Raw genomic sequence first — 21,777 nt, 5'->3', positions numbered from 1 at the left:
GCCACCCTGGCGGCAGTGCAGGATCAGTGTTGGACTGCTAGCCATCAGTTAGCAGTTTAAACCCACCAGCAGCTCCAAGGGAGAAAGACGAGACTGTTTCCTCGGTAAAGACGTGTAGTCTCAGACTCGGTATCTTGCTATGAGTCAGCGTCAACTCGATGGCAGTGGGATTTCAGATGTAGGCATTCCCCGGGGCATCGTGGTGGCGTGTCCGGCTGTGATCAGCAAGGTCAGCAGCTAGAAGCCACCAGCCAGTGCCACGGGACAAAGATGGTGCGTCTACTCTGTACACAGTTACAGGCTCAGAAACCCGCCGCACAGTGGTCCCCTAGCCCGGAGGGCTACTATGAGTCGGCACTGACTCGATGGAAGTGAGCTTTGAGTTTTATTTCTGGTTTTATGCTCTGGGCAAGGAGTGCTGGTGGCAGAGTGGTTAAGCACTCCACTGTTAACCAGAAGACTGTCAGTTCAAACCCACAAAACAGCCTCAGGGGAGAAGAGTTGGCAATGAGCGTCAGTAAGGATTTACGCATTGGGAGCCCTATGGAGCAGCTCTACTGTGTCCTGTAAGGCTGCTTTGAGTTGGAGTCAACTCAATGGCAGTGGGTTTGGTCTGGTTTTGACTTAGTGCTCGGCACTGGGTTACCGTATATACTCCAGTAGAAGCTGACCTGAATATCAGCTGAGGCCTTAAAAATGTGGTGAAAAACTCGGCTTATACACGAGTATATCTAATAAGCCGTTGTCGTGATTCATTTAATCTTCATAGCCACCCTATGAGAAGTCTCCATTTGGCAGGTGGGGAAATTGAGGCTCAGACTCACATGCTTAGACAATAAAAGCAGGCCCTCTGACTTCAGAGTCTGTTCTACAAACTGACTCTGTGCTGTTGCTTCACTCCCCTGCATTCTGATGAGGTTGTGACTTCCTTTTTTTTTTTTGTGGGGGGGGTAGTGTTAGGGTTAGTTTTAGGTTTAGGGTTAGGGTTTGACCTAGGGTTAGGGTTAGGGGTCAGGGTTAGAGTTAGGGGTAGTGTTAGGGTTACCGTTAGGGGTTAGGGGTAAAGGTTAGGGTTAGGGTAAGGTTTAGGGTTGAGGTTGTGACTTCCACTAAACTGCTGGTGAGTGTGTTATGTGGTGATGCTGTTGGTAAGGTGCTCTGGTGGTTTTAAAGAGTAGTTATAATATGGAGGCAGGAAAAGATTTTTAATTGGATGACAAGGTGTTATGCAGCAAAGATCACAATGTAAGCGGCCAGCTAGCTTCAAAGCCCAAACAGAAAGGCACTATTTCCAAGTTTCCTCATATGATCCCCAACACATAAAACTGTCTTCAAAAACAGCACATAAAAGTGGTCAAAAGCAAATTCACAGAATTCTTCTGCCATATTTTCATTTCTCAAGAAGTTCTGAGGAACACAATTTTAAAAATATTTTAAAATCTGCCTTCTGACAACAGATTTAAAAAAAAACAGGCAACTGCCGTTTGGGGTCAATTCTGACTCGTAGAGATCCTGAGGGCAGAGTAGAACTGCCCTTTGGGGGGTTCCTGAGGCTGTCAACCTTTTCAGGGTCAGAAAGTCTCATCTTTCTCCCGAGAATCTATTGCTCAATTTGAACTGCTGGCCTTGTGGTTGTAGCCCAACACATGATCCATTATCCCACTGAGGCTCCTTCTCTACAACAGAAGAACCATTTTATCTGAAAGACAACATTTCTGCAGTACTTCTTAATTCCAAAAATAAACTGCCATTTTCACCGTTTAGACAGTGCCACATCACCGGAGTCAGATGAGTGAGGCCTGGGGTCTGTTTGCTGGCTCAGAGATGAGAGAGCTGAGTCATGCAATCCAGGCCCCCTGCTTTGGGAGGCTGTCCCTCATCCACACCAATTTACACGTGTGGAGAGCACTCAGGAGCTTAAACTGCCTTGGCCTCAAATCCACCTTATCTTGCTTGCTTTATTATTATTTTTATTATTAAAAGATCATTTTATTGGGGGCTCTTATAACAATTCACAAATCGATTGTACCAAGCATATTTGTACATATGTTGGCATCAATATTTTCTAAACATTTACTTTCTATTTGAGCCCTTGGTATCAGCTTCCCTTCCTACCCCACTCCCACCCTCGTGACCCCTTGATAAATTACAAATTATTATTATTTTCATATCTTACACCGACTGCTGTCTCCCTTCCCCCACAGTTTCTGTTGTGGTGGGGTGGTGTCCTTATGTGTCAATCATTGCGATTGTTTCCTCCTTCCTCTCCTCCTTTGGCCATCTTCCTCCTCCCCTCCTGGTATCAATATTCCCATTTCTATTCCTGGATTTTGTGTGTCATGAGCTCTTATCTCTTATCTGTACCTGTGTACATGCTCCAGTCTAATCCACAGTGAAAGGCAAGACTGGGGTCATGATAGTGGGGGGTGAGGAAGCCACAAGGAACCAGAGGAATGTTGTGTGTGTTTCATCAGTGCTATACTGCACTTTGGTTGATCCATCCCTTCCTTGTGACCCTTCTGTGAGGAGATGTCCCTTTGTCCACAGATGGGTTCGGGGTCTGTGCTACAAACCCCCTTGTTCTCCACAATATGGTTTTTTTTCTTTGTTTGGATTGTGTTTGTTTGTTTGGGGTCTTCTGATACCTGTTACCCGATCCCATTGTGCCTCATGACCACACAGACTGGTGTGCTTCTTCTATGTGGTTGCTTCTCTACTAGATGGTTGCTTGCTTGTTTAACTTCAAGCCTTCAAGACCCCAGATGCTATATCTTTTGATAGCCAGGCACCATCAGCTTTCTTCACCATATTTATTCATGCGCTCATTTTGTCTTCAGTGATGTTCCGGGAGGGTGAGCATCACAGAATGCCACGTTGTTAGAAAAAATTGTGCTAGCATCGAGGCAGGGCTTGAGCAGAGGCCCAAAGTCTGTCCATTACCTCAGTGTAAATATAGGTACATAGGCGAATACTTCTATTATGATGAATTAAGGTATTTACATATGTACACACCTTTTTAATACCTATAACTCTGCTCCCTAGATGTTTCCTGTTTCCTTTTGCCTTCCTCCTGCCCCACCATTACACTCACCCTTCTGTCTCTTGGTAATTCCTCTCAGCTAGACTGCTGTTGCTTCAACACCCCCAGAATATCTATGTTCTCCTTGTTTAATTCCCTAGTTGTTCCCCTGTCTATAGGGTTTTTCACTCACCACTCCCTTCCCCTGCCTCCTCCTCCCGCCAAGTCCCTCTGGAACCATCGATCTTGTTTACTTTCCTGTTTTTAAGGTGCTAATAATCACACCTATATCATAACATTTTGCTACAATAAAATGAGATGTACTGACATTCTGATCATATATGTGACACAATGTGTCATGTATGGGGAATAATCAACAAAAATTAACTGATATTTTCATTTCCTCATTCAATAACTTGCTCTTTTTCTCTTCTTAAGTAGCTCATCTTTGAGCTTATTTTGTATAATTGTTTCACAGAAAGGGGAGATAAAAAATAAAATACATTTTTTAATTTACCAAGAGTGCTTATGAATGCTAAAGAAAGTTATGTTATATAAATAAATAAGTTATATAAATAAGACTGTTGAACCAAAATGGGGGCTTCAAGAGTTCATGGAAAAATATAAATAAAATTTCATAGACTTGCTATGCCTTGATTTTTGGTGCATATTATTATCTCTGCTGATCTATCTAGATAAGACAGGCTGGATGAACAGTCTGGAGGAGAAAACAATGGGACTGATGGTTCTGGGGTGACATGGGAGAGGGGGAAGCCGGAAAAAGGAGGTGGTGTTGACAAACCCAGGGACAAGGGAGCAACAAGTGATCCAAAATTAGTGGCAAGGAGGGTGAGAGAGGCCTGGTAGGGATTCAGTAAGGGCAATGTAACCGAGAGAAATTACTAAAACCCAAATGAGGCTGAGCATGACAGTGGGACAAGAGGAAAGTAAAAGGACACAGAGTAAAGGACTAGGAGGTAAAGGGTATTTATAGAGGTCTAAATACAGGCATGTACATATGTAAATATATTTATATAGGATAATGGGGAAATAGATCTACATGCACATATTTGTAGGTTTAGTATTAAGGCAGCAGATGGACATTGGACCTTTACTCGAGTACTTCCTCAATGCAAGAACACTTTGTTCTATTAAATTGGCATTCCATGATGCACACTTTCCCAACACGATTGCTGAAGACAAAGTAGGTGCACAAGCAAATGTGGTGAGGAAAGCTGATGTGCCCAGCTATCCAAAGATATAGCGTCGGGGGTCTTAAATGCTTGCAGGTAAACAAACAGCCATCTAGCTCAGAAGCACCAAAGCCCACATGGAAAAAGTACACCAGCCTATATGATCACAAGGTGTCGAAGGGACCAGGTATCAGACATCAAAGAACAAAATATCATATCAGTGGGTGCCCACCTTCCTGATATATCACTGAAGACAAAAGTGTGCATAATCAAATGTGGTGAAGAAAGCTGATGGTGCCTGGCTATCAAATGATATAGCGTCTGGGGTCTTAATGGTTTGAAGATACACAAGCAACCATCCAGCTCAGAAGCAACAAAGCCCACATGGAAGAAGCACATCAGCCTGTATGACCACGAGGTGTCGAAGGGATCAGGTATCAGGCATTAAAAACAAAAAACCATATCATTGTGAATGAGGGGGGCGGGGGCGGGATGCAGGGTGGGGACCCAAAGCCCATCTGTAAGCAACTGGGTCAGTCAGGGTGTAGGGTAGCAACAATGACACATACAACTTTCCTCTACTTCTTACATGCTTTGTGCCCCCCCCACACACACACACACTATCATGATCCCAATTCTACCTTACAAATTTGGCTAGACCAGAGGATGTACACTGGTACAGATAGGAACTGGAAATACAGGGAATCCAGGACAAATGATCCCTTCAGGATCAGTGGTGAGAGTGCCGATACTAGGAGGGTGGAGAGAGGGTGGGGTAGAAAGGGGGAACAGATTACAAGGATCTACATATAACCTCCTCCCTGGGGATGGACAACAGAAAAGTGGGAGAAGGGAGACATTGGACAGTGTAAGATATGACAAAATAATAATTTATAAATTATGGATGGTTCAAAAGGGTGGGGGAGTAGGGAGGGAGGGGAAAATGAGTTGATACCAGGGATCAAGTAGAAAGCAAATATTTTGAGAGTGATGATGGTAACAAATGTACATATGTGCTTGACACAATAGATGTATGTATGGATTGTGATAAGAGCTGTATGAGCCCCCAATAAAATGATTTTCTAAGTTAATGGAATTTTTACACAAACTATTTGAAGCCCTCTCATATTAGTGTCTGTAGGCTATTTAAATTGGTTTATTCATGGAAGCTTTGATATCCAAATCTGTCATAACACTGAATTTACTTTTCTTTTTTGTAGTATAATATGATGTGTCTCTTTCTCTTATTTTTTTTCCCTTTGCTTTCTTAAAGTGTGTATTTACATCTTAAAGCACATGAATTTGCTATAATGTTCCATGTTTGGCCACTGTAGCAGAAAAGGAAATGGTTATCTACCAAATGCAGAAAAATATGAAAGCAGGAAAAAGACACAGACAACACCAAACTCACTGCGCGTCAAGTTGACTGGGACTGATAGAGCTCCTACAGGACAGGCGTCCTATAACCCACAGGAGGTGACTATGAGTCAGCACTGATGTCATAGCAGTGAATTTGGTTCTTTAGAATAGGACAGGGTCAAACAGCCCCTGTGGGTAACTCTTCATGGGAGTAGACAGTCTCTTCTTTCTCTGGAGGAAGTGGCCCGTGGTGTCAAAATGCTGACCTTGTGGTTAGAAGCCCAGCTCATCACCCACTACTCCATGAGGGCCTAAGAGTCAGATTAATAGTACGGGGAGGTTGGCGCACACTCACATACAAAAGAGACGGAGTCAGGGGAAGACACTGTGGGGGTTGCCAGAGTTAAAGGCAACAGAGGAAATTACTGTTATATAAAAACCCTTCAATACTGGTGATCTTCCAGGAGATGCTTGGCTAGACACGCAGGCTCCATCGGTGTGGGAAGAAAGGTGGTTGTATCCCTTCCCCCTCCCCAAATATAGAAATTTGACAGAGGATATCCATATATGTACATTTACCTTTGCTACAAATATATCTATGAATGTGGTAGATCATATAGAGGCCAGTTATGACAATGCCTTAGACATAACCAAGCACGTTGAAAGAATGAGTCACTGGGCCTAGGATACACTGAAGGGCATTGGCTTGACATAGTTGACACAAAAACAGTGTTCTACATTCTACTCTGAAGATGAGTGTGGTAGTCACCTAATCTGGTGTCAATTTAAGGATTAAGAGTGTAGGGGTGGAGTCTAGGCTGTCAATCTGGAGATAGCCAATGAGACTTCTGTGGGCAAGGCCTTGTCCTGAGAATTGTGGGAGATCTGGTACTTACACCTCTCTCTGCCACTCCCCAGGAGACATTGCAGAAGACAAGCCACATGGACACAACCAGACCTCAGAAGCCGGAGAAGCCACTGAGAGATCCCTGCCGGCACTGAGATGCTTACAATGCCGCTGGACCAAAAGACTTTCTCCCCACTGGCTTGTGATTGTCCTGCATTTGGCTTCATTGCATGTGTTTCGTGAGTCTGAAGAGGACTTTATAGATTGGTATCGGACATCTGGGCTAATATCAGACTTATGGCCTTGAACTGGGCTGGGTTGGGATGTTTTCTCAATGTCCAGTTCCTCTTGTAGATAAACCTCTCCCTTATCTACATATGTGTGTTTATGAATTTGTTTCTCTAGTCTACCCAAACTAACACAATGAGCAACTAGAATTTTAAAAGCTTGTGAGCATCTTAGGTGCAGCTGTTGATCTCTCCATTACCCTGCCAGTGGAGAGAATATTGGAAATTGAAAGACCTATGGAAACAAACAGTCCAATGGACTAATGGACCAGGCAAATATCAGTCTCCACAACCCTAAGACCAGAAGATTTAGCTGGTGCTTGGCTACCACCACCAACTGCTCTGTAAAGGTCCACACAAGAAGGTACTGGAGACAGTGGAAGAAAACTATGGAACAAAACCCCAAATCATAAAAGAGACTAGGCTTACTGGATGATACAGACTAATAAGACCCCCAAGATATGGCCTTTAGTCACCCTTCAGGTCTAGAGCTGAACTCACACACACACACACACCGACCCCCACCCTTGTGTTATAATAATCAACCATTTCAGATCCAAAGGGCAGCACCTACCCAAGGCAAAGGTCAGAGGGTTAGGAAAGGAGGAAAGGACACAGTAAACACAGGGAGGCAGTGGGACAAGCGATGGTCCGTTAAAGGGATAGCAAAGGGTTCATAGACTGACTGCTGTGTGTAAAACTGATGCTCTGCAAACAAACTTTCACCTAACTGACAAGATTTTTTATATTTCTTTAAGCAAGGAAAAATATCTGTCATCGAGGGGGGAAAAGAAAGAAGACTCAGTGCCTAATAATCTGAATCATGCCTTCAGTCACTCTAGAATAGTCAAACATATGATGGAGCCTCAAAAAGTTGGTAGAAAATTATAGTTCCATGCCATTTTCCCAGGAGCTCTGGAAAGCCCCCTCGTATGTATACTGCATGTCCAGGGTGAGTCACTGCTCACATCTGGAATTTTGAAATTTCTGTTTCCCAATTCTGTTACCAGCAACTATTTATAATATCTGAATGGTGTGTTTTTAATAATTTAATGTTCCTATTTTTTAAAGTGTATCCTTGTGGTTTTGAATGTGCCACACAGATTCACTGTGGTTGTGCCAGCTGCATCTCTTTGGGTGTTAATCTTGGCAATAAAGAGTTGACAGGGGGAGGATCTTACTATTTTAGTTTCCTCATCTGTGAAATGGGATTAAAAAAAATAGTACTGACCTCCCAGAAGAAAAGTTCTATGAATTAATTGACCTTGGATCTATATCTATTAAGTGTCATTTTGGCAATGAACTGTTACCAGGTAGAGTGATTGTGCTTTAAAAATATGGGTGGAGCTATTTGAAAATCTACCACTCCTCTGTTGGCTTGTCAATCTGTGGAGATGTATATGTTTCTATGATGCACAAAGCCATGTTACCAATAGTTCAAAGACAAGCAGGGCCACTCCTGGTGGGCCAGTTTCAGTGAAGTTTCCAGATGATGAGTGACTGGGAAGAAAGGGTGGTGATGTGCTGTAACCTTATGACTATGCCATAGAACGAGCCCCTCAGGTTGGGAGCCCTTTAAAATAAGACCAGGGAAGAGCTGCCTCCTCAATGCGGAACCCACCTTAATGATGTGGATGAAGCAAACTTGGAGGGCTGGGGGGATCTCTCTTAGATGAAGTGCTGAAAATCAAGGATGGTGAGACTTCATCTCATGTGCTGTGGACACGTCAGCAGGATGGCCTAGTCTCTGGTCAGAGACATCATGCTTGGTAAAGCGGAGGGCAAGGGAAACCAGATGGACTGATGCAGTGGCTGTACCAACGGGCTCAAACACGGCAGTGATTGGGGAAAGGGGGCAGGACTTGGCTCCTAACAGTGCTTTTAAATGGCTGCACACTAAAAGTGTCAAATAGTTAACAGACATTAAATATCATTTCCTCGTGCTGAGTCATCTATGTGGTAGTGCAAACAATAAATGATAAAACCAATTTAAAAGTCTAAGAATACAAAGGACCTAAATAGAAAAAGAATACAGACAGAAGGTCACCATTTTCTATGTATTGTTAAGGCAGGAAATAGCATGGCCCTAACATATAAGCAAACATATATAACTCCAATTAATAAATAACAAGCCGAGTTCTTCAACACATTTTTAATGCAGTTTTTGTAGTAAAATTAGGTGCCTCGGCTTATATTCAGGTTGGCTTATACTCGAGTCTATAGGTAAAAAAACATGAATACCTGGGCAGAGATTAAGAGTGAGGTGGGGGGTGGGGCAAGGAATTAAAAAAGCATCGAAGAACTATGTGAATCTTACATTGTAGTTCTGTGATTTCCTACACAAAATTGATTTCTGTTATTAAAAATATTCCACTAGACTCCTTTTCTTTTCTGTTTTTGTTTATCTTTTCTAAGCCCTTTATGATCTCTGACTTGCAGCCTCCACCTGGAAAGAGAAAGCAGCTCCAGCCATTCCCTGAACTGTGACCATGTGTCACACATTCAATGAGCCGACTGTCCTAGGGGTGAGGATTCGATGGTAGGTGCAACCAGAGAGAGCCGCTTTCTCAAAGCATCAGAAGCCACCGGGACGCGATCACAGACACTGGGTGGGTCATCCAACGTGGAAATCCCTAATGTGTTCACGGTTCCAGTGCGTTAAATGGTGGGTTTACACAGAACCATAAATAACGATGTGCGACTGTTGCAGTTTGTTTTGCAACTCTTAGGTTTTCCCGATTATGGTAGAAACTATTTTATATGAAAACAGCACTCCCCTTTCCCCACGCCCTCTCCTTAAAGTTCAGCTGAGAAAATGCGTCTTAAAAACCAGCACATTCATACGGGCAACGCATCCCAGGAGAGTGGCGAGACCGCCTGTAACTCAACATACTTTCTCTGTGACAGTCTTCTTGGAAATGTCGGAATCTGGGTGTTTTCACAAGCAGTTGAGAGGGCACTGAGAATGGAACCCTAAATAAACAGAGCAAACAGCACAGCAAGCCCCCCCCCTCCCTTCACCACAGACAACCACTAGTAAGTGGTAAAGTTGAAGGGCAAATTGGCTTCCTAACACACACACACACACACACACACACACATTTAAAGGGTGCACTCAATGATGAGGCCCAATTGCAGCCCTGGAGTTTAGCAAAGGTGTTTGCCTGCAGGGGTTTTATGTCCAGGTAAAAAGAGGCGAACGTTCTAAGCGCCCACAGGGCTATGCCCAGAGGACAAACACAAGGCCCCTTGGCTGTGTTCTTTCCTCCTGGGTCTGCAGCTGGGGCCCAATTCTGCCGCTGGGATGCCTTTGTGGGAGGTGAAAGAGGCTTGCTTTTTCAAGCCTTTGTTCTCCCCTTTTCACGCCCTTTTGCAAGGTCACCTTAGAGAGCGCAAAGGCATTCCCTGCAGAGCAACCAGGGGCTTGGAGCAGTGGTCTGTGCACCAGGAACACAGACAAGGCAACCTAATTGGCCCCCCATTAAGACTACTTTCAAATCGGCTGCGCTCAACAGCCCCAAGGCAGCAGCTCCCCTCCCCTCCCCGCCCCCCCCAAAGTGCTGCCTGGGGCCATCATCCTGCCACCTGAATGACAGCTATTGCTGTTTTGGTTTTGTTTGGAGTAGCGCTGCCATTCCCTCTAGCAGTAGCTCATTGGGGGGTTCCTATTCCTAGAGGAGTGCAGCCTCTGAAAGCCACCAAGGCAGGTTTACGTGTCCTGTAGGGTCACTAGGCGTGGGTCATGGGACTGCGAGCAGTTAGTGAGGAAGGGCAGTATCATGGTCAAGGTCCTGTTTTCTGAGGGTTCTGCTCTTTCTCGACTGGAGGGGGGGTGGGGGGGGAGAGTCCAGCGGATCTTGGCAAACTCTCAGGTGAGCCCCTGGGAAGACTGCCTGGGCTTCAGATGGTCAAGGCTTCCTGCCCAGGCTCCTGGCATTTTCCCAGCTCTCAGCTGCTTTCAGTCCTGGAGGAGATGAGGGAAAGGAGGCAGGCAAGGTCTGTTCTGGGGAGTGTGATTTGCCAACGGAAGAGCCGAGGCAAGGGGTCTCCTGTAGGAACCTTCTTTCTGGGAGGTGAAAGTGCTACTCCCCTCAATCTTGCTTCTGGAGTACCTGGCTGGAAGACTCGCCTCTCCAAAAAAGGACTGCTTTTTTATTTCTCTATTCCGTTGCTGCTGCTGCTGCTGTGAATAGATGAAGCACAACAGGGAGCGAGCGATTCACCGGTTTCCACATTTCCGTGTCGGGGATGACGGTACGTTCTGAGCTGCCCAGCCATTCTTCCTCACTCTCCTTTTCTGAGTTGTTCCTCTGCCGTTAACATAAACAGCTGGCTCCACAAAAGTTCCTATCGAATCTTTCCAGTTGCCAATGTCAATCTGATCCCACACAGGGAGTTCTTGAAGGAGCCTACGCCACAAGGCAGACCTTTTTTTTTAAACTAGTGTAGCTACACTAATGTTGGTTTTAAAAGACCTCAGGGAATCATTTTAGGGGAAGGGTTAGTGATGGGACGGGGGTAATCGTTTTGTGACTTCTTCAAGTTTCCATGGCTTCAGAAAGTCTGGCTCAGGATTTCCTCTTACTTGAGAATCCAACACTAAAACTCAATGACTTAGCCAAGGTCACATACACACCTGGAGAAAGAGTCATTTGCTTAAAAGAGTCGTTTGCTTAAAACCCCACAGATGCGCTCTCTACTATCAGATTCCTCCTGGGTTGGCTCTCTCTAAGCCATATCCACAGATATTGGAACTGCAGAGAGAGGAAAAATAAATCAGACACATTCAGAAACCATTGCAATTCCTATGCTTATCATCCCTGGCTATCTGACTTTGCCTTCATTAAAATTCCTTCACCTACTTAAAGAGCACAAGAGAGAAAGCTGAGATCTTCGGCTTCTTGTTTGATTGTTAGGTACTGTTGAGCTAGTTCTGACAGCAGTCCTGTGTACAACACAACAACATAGCAGCCTGGTCCTGTGCCAGCCTCCTAGTCATGGTTATATTTGACCCCATGGTTGCAGCCAATGTCAATGCATCGCACTCAGGAGCTTCCTTTTTTGAGCTGTCTAGCAAGCATGCTGTCCTTCACCAGATCCCCCTTTACAACATCGCTAGCTGCTAAGGAGCAGTCTGGCTATCCTGCTTCCACAAGATATGTGTCGTCCTGGTGGTCCGTGGTATGGTTAATAATCGTTGCCAACACCATAACTCAAATGCCTTAATTCTATTTGATCTTCTTTATTTTATGTCCCGCTTTCACATGTATATGAGGCAATTAAAAATACCATGGCTTAGAGTTCGCAAAGATACATTCTGCTTTGCTAAGAGGTGGCTGAGGTCTTAAAAAGAGCCTTCTAGGTTGAACTTCAAAAGATCTCTGGTGGCTTAATGGTCATGCATTGGGCTGTTAACTGCAAGTTCAGCAGTTCAAAACCACAAGTCTCTCCTCAAGAGGAAGATGGAACTTTCTACTCCTATACAGAGTTACAGGCTTGGGAACCCACGGGGGCTAATCTACCCTGTCCTACAGGGTTGCTATGAGGCAGAATCAACTTGGTCTCTCCTCCTCAGGAGGAAAGAAGAGGGTGGCAATATTGAAAGGAGAACAAGTTTACTGATTGGATCGGGACTAGTGGGACTCCAAGGTTCTGGTCACTCTTGAAGTCTGACATCAAACTCACCCACAGTGTTAGATCAATCAGTCATTTAAGATCAATAGGGCGACATTTACCCAGGGACAAAGTCCAGAGGGTTGGGAAAGAAAGGAATGGAAACAGTAAACATGGGGAGGAAGGTGGGAAGCAAAGGGACAGCCTGAGGACTGAGGTGGATGAGTTGAAACACAATATGTTCAATGTAAACCTGATGAACTGCTCTGTACACCTTCACTCAATTGACCAAAAAGTTAAAATGAAAACTCTTGTGGAAAAGTTTCATTATTTTTTAATCCCATTTTCTTTGAAATTTTTGAAATTCCCTGATATTTGCTTTGTAATACTTTAAAAGGGTTTCTTTTGTCCAATGCTGTACATCTTTTTGATTTCTTCACTTGTGCTTCCATGGGCACTGATTGTGGATCCAAGAAAAATGAAGTCCTTCACCACGTCAACCCATTGTCCATTGCCATGACGTTGTTCACCAGTTCAGTTGTGAGGGTTTTTGTTTTATTTATCTTGAGAATGATCCATTGCATGCTGTATCTTGGAACATCTAAGTTGTTTTCAGAATGCAAGGTTGTGTTATTTACATGATGCAGGTTGATCCCTGTTGTCCCTCTAATCTTGATGCTGATTCTTCTTCAAACAGTCCAGCTTCTCAGGGTCCCCATTTGTAATGGAACTGCCCACCCTGGGCCATTTCTACCACAGTACTTTGAAAACAGGTAACTTGTAGTACACAGTTCACAAGCTCACAGATGCGGAGAAATTTTGTTTCAGGAGACTTGAAATTCAAGTTGTTGTAAGGCTTTTGGGATGCCTTGATGTGGGGAATGAGTTTTACATGTGACAAGGACATACATTTATAGGGGTGTGTGGCTGAAGTATGAAATATTAAGAATTGATTTGTGACCTTCAAAAATTTGTGTCCATCCAGTTAAGTTGTGATTCTCAACATTACCTAATTATGCTAATTGGGGATTTTATATAATGACCCTCCATTCTGTGACCCTACCTATTGTAAATCCTAACCTCTGTGTTGTAAATGAGGCAGGAACAGAGGCCCTTATGTTAATGAGGTAGGACACAACTTAAAAATTAGGCTAGATCTTGAATCATTCTCCTTTGAGAGATGAAAGAAATTAAACAAGCAAGCCGAAGTCCAAGGGTCCTGACTACCCTGAGAAAGAGAAGCCAGGCACAGGGCACATTCTTTGGACTCGGACGTGTTGAAAGGAGACAAGGACCTTTCCCAGGAGCACACAGAGGAAGCCTTCTCTAGATGGGGCAAGGCTCTGCTGCTATGCACCACGTTTTCACCCTTGAGTTGTTTCAGCAAGAGATCACCCAGACTTTTCCCCTAGTTTGGGAGATCCACTAAAACCTGTCTGTCACTGGTGACCCTGCTAGTTGAATACTGGTGAAAAGTAGCTTCCAGGTTCACAGCCACACCGCACTTAACACAGTACAGCAAACTGACAAGAGTGGGAGACAGTGAGTGACAGTTGAGATTTTAGCTTTCTACCACTCTTTGGCCAGTCTGTCACACTACAGGACAGGGAAGACCTGCCCTCGTGGGCTTCCGAGAGTGGTTTCAAACTGCCTGTCTTGCAGTTAGCGCCCCAACGTGTAAAACCTGGGCCGCCAGGGCTCCTGAGAGCTAAAGCAGGAAAGTGCCAATGCCATTCTCGTTAAAAGGAAATATCAAGGAGTAGGTGAAATAGCTAAAAGTAGAACCATCTAAATTTAAATCTCCTTCATTTACCCTCATCGACTGGTTAAAAGTGATGAAACAATGTTTAAAATCGATACTTTCACAGAAACAAGGGCTACATAAATCCCAGAGTCAAAGGAAGCTTAAATGCCACCTGGTTCCGACCTTGTTCTTTACTACAATCTTAGAAATTTGGGGAACTACGAAACACCTAGAAATCACTTATTCCCACTTTCGCACTTTACAGTTGCAGGAACTTGAGGCTCAGAGAGTTTCAAGTATCTTTTCAAAGTCGTACAACTTAGTATCTGGGTTAATAAAATAATTCCATATCTCTTAATACCCAAGCCAATGTGGCAGCCTAGAAAAGCAGTGAAATGTAGCCAAAGGACAAAGAGAGAGAAATAAAGAACAGTCTTCATTTAGATGACACACATTGTAATTTTAGAAAATGAACCGGTGAGGCCTAATTATTAGAAAATCACCCCCTCCCTCCACCACTTTTTTTCTGGCTCGAAAGAAATAGGTAGAAATCGGAAAATGACCATGCTGTCAAGCTCCCACCTTTCCTGCACACCATTTTTACTATGCCCATGATTAAATGAAAAGGCACAATATGTCTCTGCAACAGTCAGCCAGGCCACAGCCAATGGTTCCTATGAGACAATGTCTCTATACAAAACAACCCTGAAAACAGCATGTACTATAAAAGCATCCTAGTGTTCCCTCAATTTGTTTCATGAATTGTTCTGCCTGCACAGGTGACTAAGACCAAAAACGGTCTCCTGCAGCTGCTCTTCATTCATGCACTAGAAAAGAAAGATAAAGAAGCACTCCTGAGAGCTTCAGATCCAAATGCCCTTCCCTACTTTACAAAAAAGAACACTACGGTAATCTAGAAAAGCAGAACACACACACGCACACGCGCACTCACGCCAAACTTGTCTAATGAAAAAAAAAGCCACTGCATGTTGCCTAGGAAAGACAACAAAGAAATCTTGCAGAAACGATTTCATGGGCTCACTCAAAGAGCAAGGGCAAAAATCACTAGGGACAGGAAACTGACCAAGTCTCTTTATCGTGTCTTTAAGACAAAACCCCATAGAATCATACCAGGGGAACTTAGAGAGCAAAGGAGTAAAAATAGAGACCTGAATCAGATAGTGATGATTTGTCTATTTTCACTTTTGTTCTAGTTCTCTCATTCATTTTTACTTTGAAAAAACAAACAAACAAAAAGCCCTTAAAAGAATTAACAGCTCTCCCACCCACATATCACCTTCATTTCCACACATTCCCCAGTTTAGGGTGTATTCATTAAAGTCAATAAACAGTTATCAGTCTATAATGGGAGGCACTGAATCAATCAACAGATTTGGATTTAGGAACGCCTGCTCTGTTTGCTTGGCTTGGGAAGCATGTACCTGTAGTAGCCAGTTTTCTCTGGTTTGTTCAAGTTAGCTGGCAGGCAATTCTCAAAGAACAATAAAAGTCAAGCAGTAAATGAGACAAGAAAGCACTAAGCTGGGATAAAGACAGACATAAAATCTCATTTAATCCTCACGACCACCATGCGAGGAAAATACTTACCACTATTTTATACTCACTGTACAAATTACAAAAGGAAAATCCCAAGCAGTTTACCCATTTGCCAAAAGCCACTTATCTCACAGGTGATACAACAAGAATTAGACTCTAGATCTTCAGCGCCCAGTTGGTTTTGAGGCCAGAGCCTGTACATAATCCTTCTACCAGATAATTTCCCACTCTCCAAAGTGCACTCAGAAGAATAGGTCCAGTTGGGTCAGAAGACCACACAAGCAGTCAACCACCAATGCTCACACTTCCTAGTGGTGCAGGGTTCCTTTTTTAAATGCTTCTTTTAGTAATGGAAAGATTCAGGAACAAATATGAGTCACAATTTGTTATCTTCAAATCAGCAGTTAGACATAAATAAAAATTTAGCAATTTTAATTGGTTTGGCCCAGGCCTTCAGATTTCCATATGGTTATTTTCCTTGTTTTATGTTAAATGTAATCAATTTAGCACTGGGGTTTTAAAGCTTTGGCAGAATGTACCCAATTAAAAGTTACCTAAATTAAAATTATTCGAAGCACAGAGATTTTAAAGACAAGATTAGTAAATGCGCTTTTCAAGGAGAAGTTCCTTTTTCTCTGTGAAGGACGCCTGCACCCTCACTCCCATGACAAGCTCCTTACAGACAAAAAGAAAAAGGTAAATTTTGTTTGGAGTCTGCAAACCGAACAAGCATCCTCTCTCTCTCTCTCTCTCTCTCTCTCTCTCTCTCTCTCTCTCTCTCTCTCTCTCTCTCTCTCTCTCTCTCTCTCTCTGCTGCTTCTCTGAAAAAAATACCAAGGGCTAAAAATGGCCTCTTCAAAACTGTGAGCAAGATGAATCTTTCCTTGTTCAGTATTTCTGACATTGACAACAGACATGATGATACTTATCAACCATTTCAAAGCCCTACGTGTAAGTACAATAGCCAGCGTCAGGCTCATAGCACATGGAACCAGGTCTTAATTGGTGCTGCAGAATATGCTGTCCCCAGTGTTATTTAACATACCAGTGTAGAAGACTGCTATATTTTGAAAAACAAAAACGGTAACACATTGAGAGTGTCTTTTTAAGCCACAACACAATTTTTTTTAGAATCTGTAAAACCACAGTTATCAAAAAATATATACTCCTACATCGGAAAAATGGCAAGCACGCTCATTTCTGCAGATCTGTGATTAAATGTATTGTTTCAATCGCTCCTCGAGATGATTGCCTGTGCAATTATTTTACAAATACAGAAGTTCATCACACATGCTAAATACACAAAAGACTCATTCATCAACCCCCAAGTGGTTGTAGATGGAACTTTCACACTTACTGAGCTTGATTGAAAGGCCAGAAGGTAGGGTGTCCCTGTGGCTGTTAGGGAGCTGTGTGGTTCAAGTCGGGTCTTTTAAAGCTCAATTATCCTTTTGTATCTTGGGTGAGAGGAGAGCACTGAGCCTTTTAAAACGAAATGAGAATTGATGCTATCTTTACAAATGACTACTTAAACATCTTGAGGGTCTTCCCCAGCGAGGATTACAGTCGGAAGAACTGATTCCACTCCTTGGTGTCTGATTTCCCTATGCTCTGCTAACATCACTGCAGAGTTGTACAGAAGATGTCCTTGTAACTTCTGAATTTGAAATTTTGACAATAGATGAAAGGATCGAATCCCCCCCTTCCCCACTTCTTTGGGATACCTTTCTTGATAATGTGACATATATCCCGTATCCTCTTTCTCAGTGGCAGGAATGCAGAATTGCTATGGGTATCCCTAAAGGAAACCTTGATGGTCATTAGAACCAAGCAATGAATGTCTTCATTCAACAAGGGCACTGCCCTCCTTCCCCTGCGAGTCTTTTAACAGCAGCAAGTCCCCCGAAAGGGCTTGCACTTTAACTTGGTCCAAGCAGGTCACATTTCTAAAGTACTTAGCTGTCTCAAATGTCCCTGGCCAGCAGCTCTGAGTCGCTGATGTCACAACGTTTCAGGGTAGATGGACCTCTTTCTAGTTTTCAATGGAATTATTCCATGTAATCCGATTTCCACAGCCATTGAATCAAAGCGAGAAAGGCGATTAGAGAGCTCACATTTGTTTTGCAAAGCAAGGGTGCAAGGATCATCGCTCCTACTGCCGCTCCAAGTGGCTTAATAGTCCTTCGCCCCACTTTGGAGTGGTGGACATTAACCTGATCTGTCAACAGTGTTGTTTAGATAGGGACTTTGGGGGATCTCTTTCTGAACTGTAAGGTAGCAGGTAGCGGCTTCTCGACGCAGTTACCAGGACCATTCACATGAACAATTGCTACTATATCAAGAATTAGGTTCCCAGCCCTGGCTTATTACTCAAAGCAGAAAGCTTATACAAATAAAGTAATTACATCACAACTTTTCTATTGTCGCAAGGATATTTCACATTTGCATTACAATAGCGCGCCGTGGAGATCTCCAGGCTCTATGTTAGGCGCGCCCCTTAGGAACTAACAGGCAGTCTGCTTCTCTGGGTCTCTGGCTGCTGCTTTCGGCTCAAACTTCCTTTCTGCCCCGCAGTGTCCCTTCCCCCTCTCTCTGCCAACTCGGTGCGTGAGGCTTGATGCTTCCTACTGCATTCTGAATGTCTACATGCCCCACACCTCGCCATCTACCAAAATAGTAAGCGGGTTCCACAAACAGGCAGTTTCAGGGCACAGATGCCTTCTTCCTTCCATAACTGAAGATTAGTGCTAGCTGTCCAGAGTCCCTCCCCGCTCCCTCTCTACGTCCAGACCTTGGATATACTTCGGGAACTGCAATCTCCTGCAGAACCTCGGGGGTGAAAGGGCAGCTTTGCCCGGCCCGCGGTGGGTGCACTGAACAGTCTGGGGGTGGCGTGGGAAAGGGGTGAGAACGCCTGGTGGCAAACTGAAGTGCGGATGGGGGGCCACGGCGGGGTCTGCTTTCGAACGAGGGACTCCCGTCCAGGAGAAATGTCTCCTTTGGCCTGGAGCTAAGCTGTATCCACGGGGCTTGGAGAGCAATACAGGATTTAGCAGCAGAAGGTGCGATCTCCAATAATTATTATTAGACCTCCAATTAAGAAAGAAAGAAAGAATGCTGTTTCTCTTTTGTCTGGAAAGCAGACAGAGAGATAATTGAAGGTCCCTCTCCAGCAAACCTCTACGAATCTCACCCGGAGCCTCAGCCCTGGCACTCGCCGCGGGGAGCCCAGGTTCCCGGGCGGCGGCGGCGGTGCGGCTGCTCTGGGCTTGGTCAGGGGCATTCCGGGGGCTGCGCCCCCCCTGGGGACTGCTCCGACCCAGGGGCGGGAGCGAAGGAGCGTGGGGTGAGGGGGATGGCTGTGTTTCATAGTTTCTCGGAATCCCTAACAGGGGTAGTGCAAATGTCTTCCAAGCCAAGACTTGCCTTTCCATAGTGCACTTGAACTCCTGCGCCCGCGAGCCTGTCCCTGTCTTGGACCAGAAATGCAGCTGCAGACCGACAGCTCCAAACTTAACGGCTGCAAACTTGACCCCAAGTCCATCTCATCCCTCCCACTCCGCCGCTCCCGGGCACCGCCGGCCGCCTGGGTCCTGTTCGTCCCGCCTGCCCCCTCCGCACCCCACCGGCTCGCCTGGTGAGCGCAGCCGGGCCCCAGGGCCCTCCACGCGCCGGCTCCGCCGGGCTCAGGGCACGTTTCCGAGGCGAGCCGGCAAGCCGCCTCCGGGTGGCACCGCACTCACTTGTGTCTTCTTCATAAGGAAAGGCAGCGCTGCGATCCAGCCCGGGCAGCAGTGTGGCGACTCCGTTCAGCTGCTCTGGAGCTCCAGCATAGTGCTCGCGCAGCGGCGGCAGGTAGTGCGCGCATTGGGTAGCCCGAGCGCGGTGCCCGCTCCACGTCCGTGCCTCCCGCGGCGTCCCCAGTCCCAGCCCAGTGTGCGGCGGCGGCGAGTGCAGCCGGGCCCGCGCGCCGCCCGCGCTTTTATAGCGAGCCCGCCCCGGGCACGCCTCCTTCCCTTCCGGAGCCCCAGGGAGGCGAGCCCCGAGCCGGGCACGGGGGGAGACGCGCGAGCGAGCGCAGCAGGAGCACCGTGAACACCCGAGAAGTTGGGCCGATCAGGACAAACGTATCCCCTGGCCGCAGCCCCCCAGGAGCGTGCCGAGGAACGCGCCACAGGCGAAGCTTAGCAACCCACAGCCGCCGCTCCAGCGACGCAGGGAGCCGAGCGCGGCGGGTCCCAGCTCGGCCTCTCCACTCTGCCCGGGCTCACCTGGCACCGCCAGGGAGAAGGGAAATACCTCGTGTGCTAGCTCTGGCCCCCAGTTCCCTTCTAGGTGGAGAGGGTGCAGGAAAGGAACTCACTTGGTGCTGAGCAAAGAACGCACCCCTCCCTGCCTTAAGGGAGGGGGAGGGGCGGTAAAAAGTTTAATTATAATTTATAGTTAGGCCTTTGTCTTAACCCCATATCCCCCCCTCGTATTTTATTTTAACTCTAAAAGATCACATTAGTAATGAATATTTGAAAATGGAAAGAATTGTCCACCCCCAGTTAAGTATTGCTAAGGAAGATAGTATTTTCAGGATGGTTCTCTACCATGTCTCTAGAAATTAGAATAAAGAGAGATGGTGGATTTTTAAACCTGCTGCTCATCCACAGCAAGAAATTTCGAAAACTGACTTTTCTTTTCTTTTTGAGAAGATTTGGAGCTAAGAAAGAGAGCAACAACTATGATAATGCTAGGAATTTTATGTGGGTTATCTGATTACAATTATTTCACAAATATATTGAGTAGGTCCTAAGTCAATTCCCAATTTACAGAAGCTCAAACTCCGTTGCATGAGTCAATTTCTTTTCACAGCGACCCTTGAAAGCAGAGCATTTCCAAGGCTGTAACTTTACAACCAATTCAAACACGTCTTTACATCCATGACCTTTAATATCACTTTTCTCTTTTCAACTAATTTCAGGAAAGTAGCCCATGATCCAGAACCAATGGTATTAAAAGAAGATGTCCAAAATGCACTTTGGACTTTGGCATTAGTTAAACACGAGGTTCCAAGAAGTGACAGAATACCAAAGGAGATGTTTCAGCCAAGGGAGGCAATGCTGGAAGCACTCACTGTCTATGGCAAGACATGTGGAAGACAGGGACTACCTGGCCAACCAGCTGGAAGTGACCCATTTGCCTCTTTCAAAGAAAGGCAACCCAAGAAATTGAAAAAATTACCAATAATACTATTAACATACTTGAGTTAGATTTTGCAGAAATCATTAAAAAATGCTTGCAGCTATGGATGGACAGAGAGCAGTTTCCTCAGACAACCACAGCTCGTGAATGTTAGAGAATTAGAATTCATAGGCCTGGCAACATAGTCTTACAAAAGTCTTAACGCAAATATTTAATTACCCTCTAAAACATTTATTTTTATTCCCACATAACTGGGGGGGAGGATTAAAAACGTTAAGGACATGTTAATTAGACATGAATATTAAGTCTTTGGGAGCAATAATAATGTATAGATTTGGGAATAAGAACCAGTTGCGGGCTGATTTCTTAAAAGTGCGTTGCCAGGCTGTTCTTCCAAGGATCTTCTTGACCGACTGGAACACCCGGTTTTTACCTGGCAAGTCACACTGCACCACCAGCATCTCTGACATTTAGAAATTAGGTATTTTGATAGCAAAGTGGGATTCCATTTTTGCTTTCTTGTGCCTTTGCTTAAAGTGAATATGCAAAACCAATAACCCTGCGGGAAGAAGAAACCAGGTGAATCTAGAAGGTCGCTGTATTTGTTTTCTATTGTTGGAACAAATGCCATGGCTTAAAAGAACACGAATTTGTCATTTTACAATTTGGAGGTTAGGAGTTTGAAAGAGGCCTCGCTGGGCTGAAGTCAAGGTATCCTCTGAGCCAGGTTCCATTTCTTTCTAGAAGCTCTAGAGAAGAGTCTGCTTCCTTGCCTTCTCCTGCTTCTAGAGGCCTTTTGCATTCCTTAACTTGTTCCTATCTGATAACCACCCTTTCTCTCTTCAAATCTGTCACTCCAGGGATGAATTCTCACACTAATTCACTGGATCCTTCCTTTTTGCCTCCTCCCTAATTAAGAGCCTTTGTGATTACATCAGACCCCTAGGGATAATCTAGGATAATCACCT

The 21,777-nt window shown here is 44.9% G+C and overlaps 1 protein-coding gene across 3 annotated transcripts in view; it reads right to left on the bottom strand.

Annotated features, from left to right (window-relative positions):
• The window catches only part of KITLG (KIT ligand), a 98,679-nt gene extending 79,100 nt beyond the window's left edge, over positions 1 to 19,579 (bottom strand). For 2 of the 3 annotated variants that reach the window (XR_012784894.1, XM_075551199.1), the window contains exon 1: positions 19,363 to 19,579. Coding sequence is in view for 2 of the 3 variants with exons in the window: in XM_075551199.1 (XP_075407314.1) it covers positions 19,363 to 19,377 (15 nt within the window). In the remaining variant the exon portion in view is untranslated. The remainder of the gene's footprint in view (positions 1 to 19,362) is intronic. The other variant, XM_075551198.1, reaches the window with a different exon arrangement.
• Positions 19,580 to 21,777: the final 2,198 nt, after the last annotated feature.

The sequence above is a fragment of the Tenrec ecaudatus genome, chromosome 6 (assembly GCF_050624435.1).
Source record: "Tenrec ecaudatus isolate mTenEca1 chromosome 6, mTenEca1.hap1, whole genome shotgun sequence".
Lineage (NCBI taxonomy): Eukaryota > Metazoa > Chordata > Mammalia > Afrosoricida > Tenrecidae > Tenrec > Tenrec ecaudatus.
This window is presented reverse-complemented; position numbering and strand designations above follow the sequence as displayed.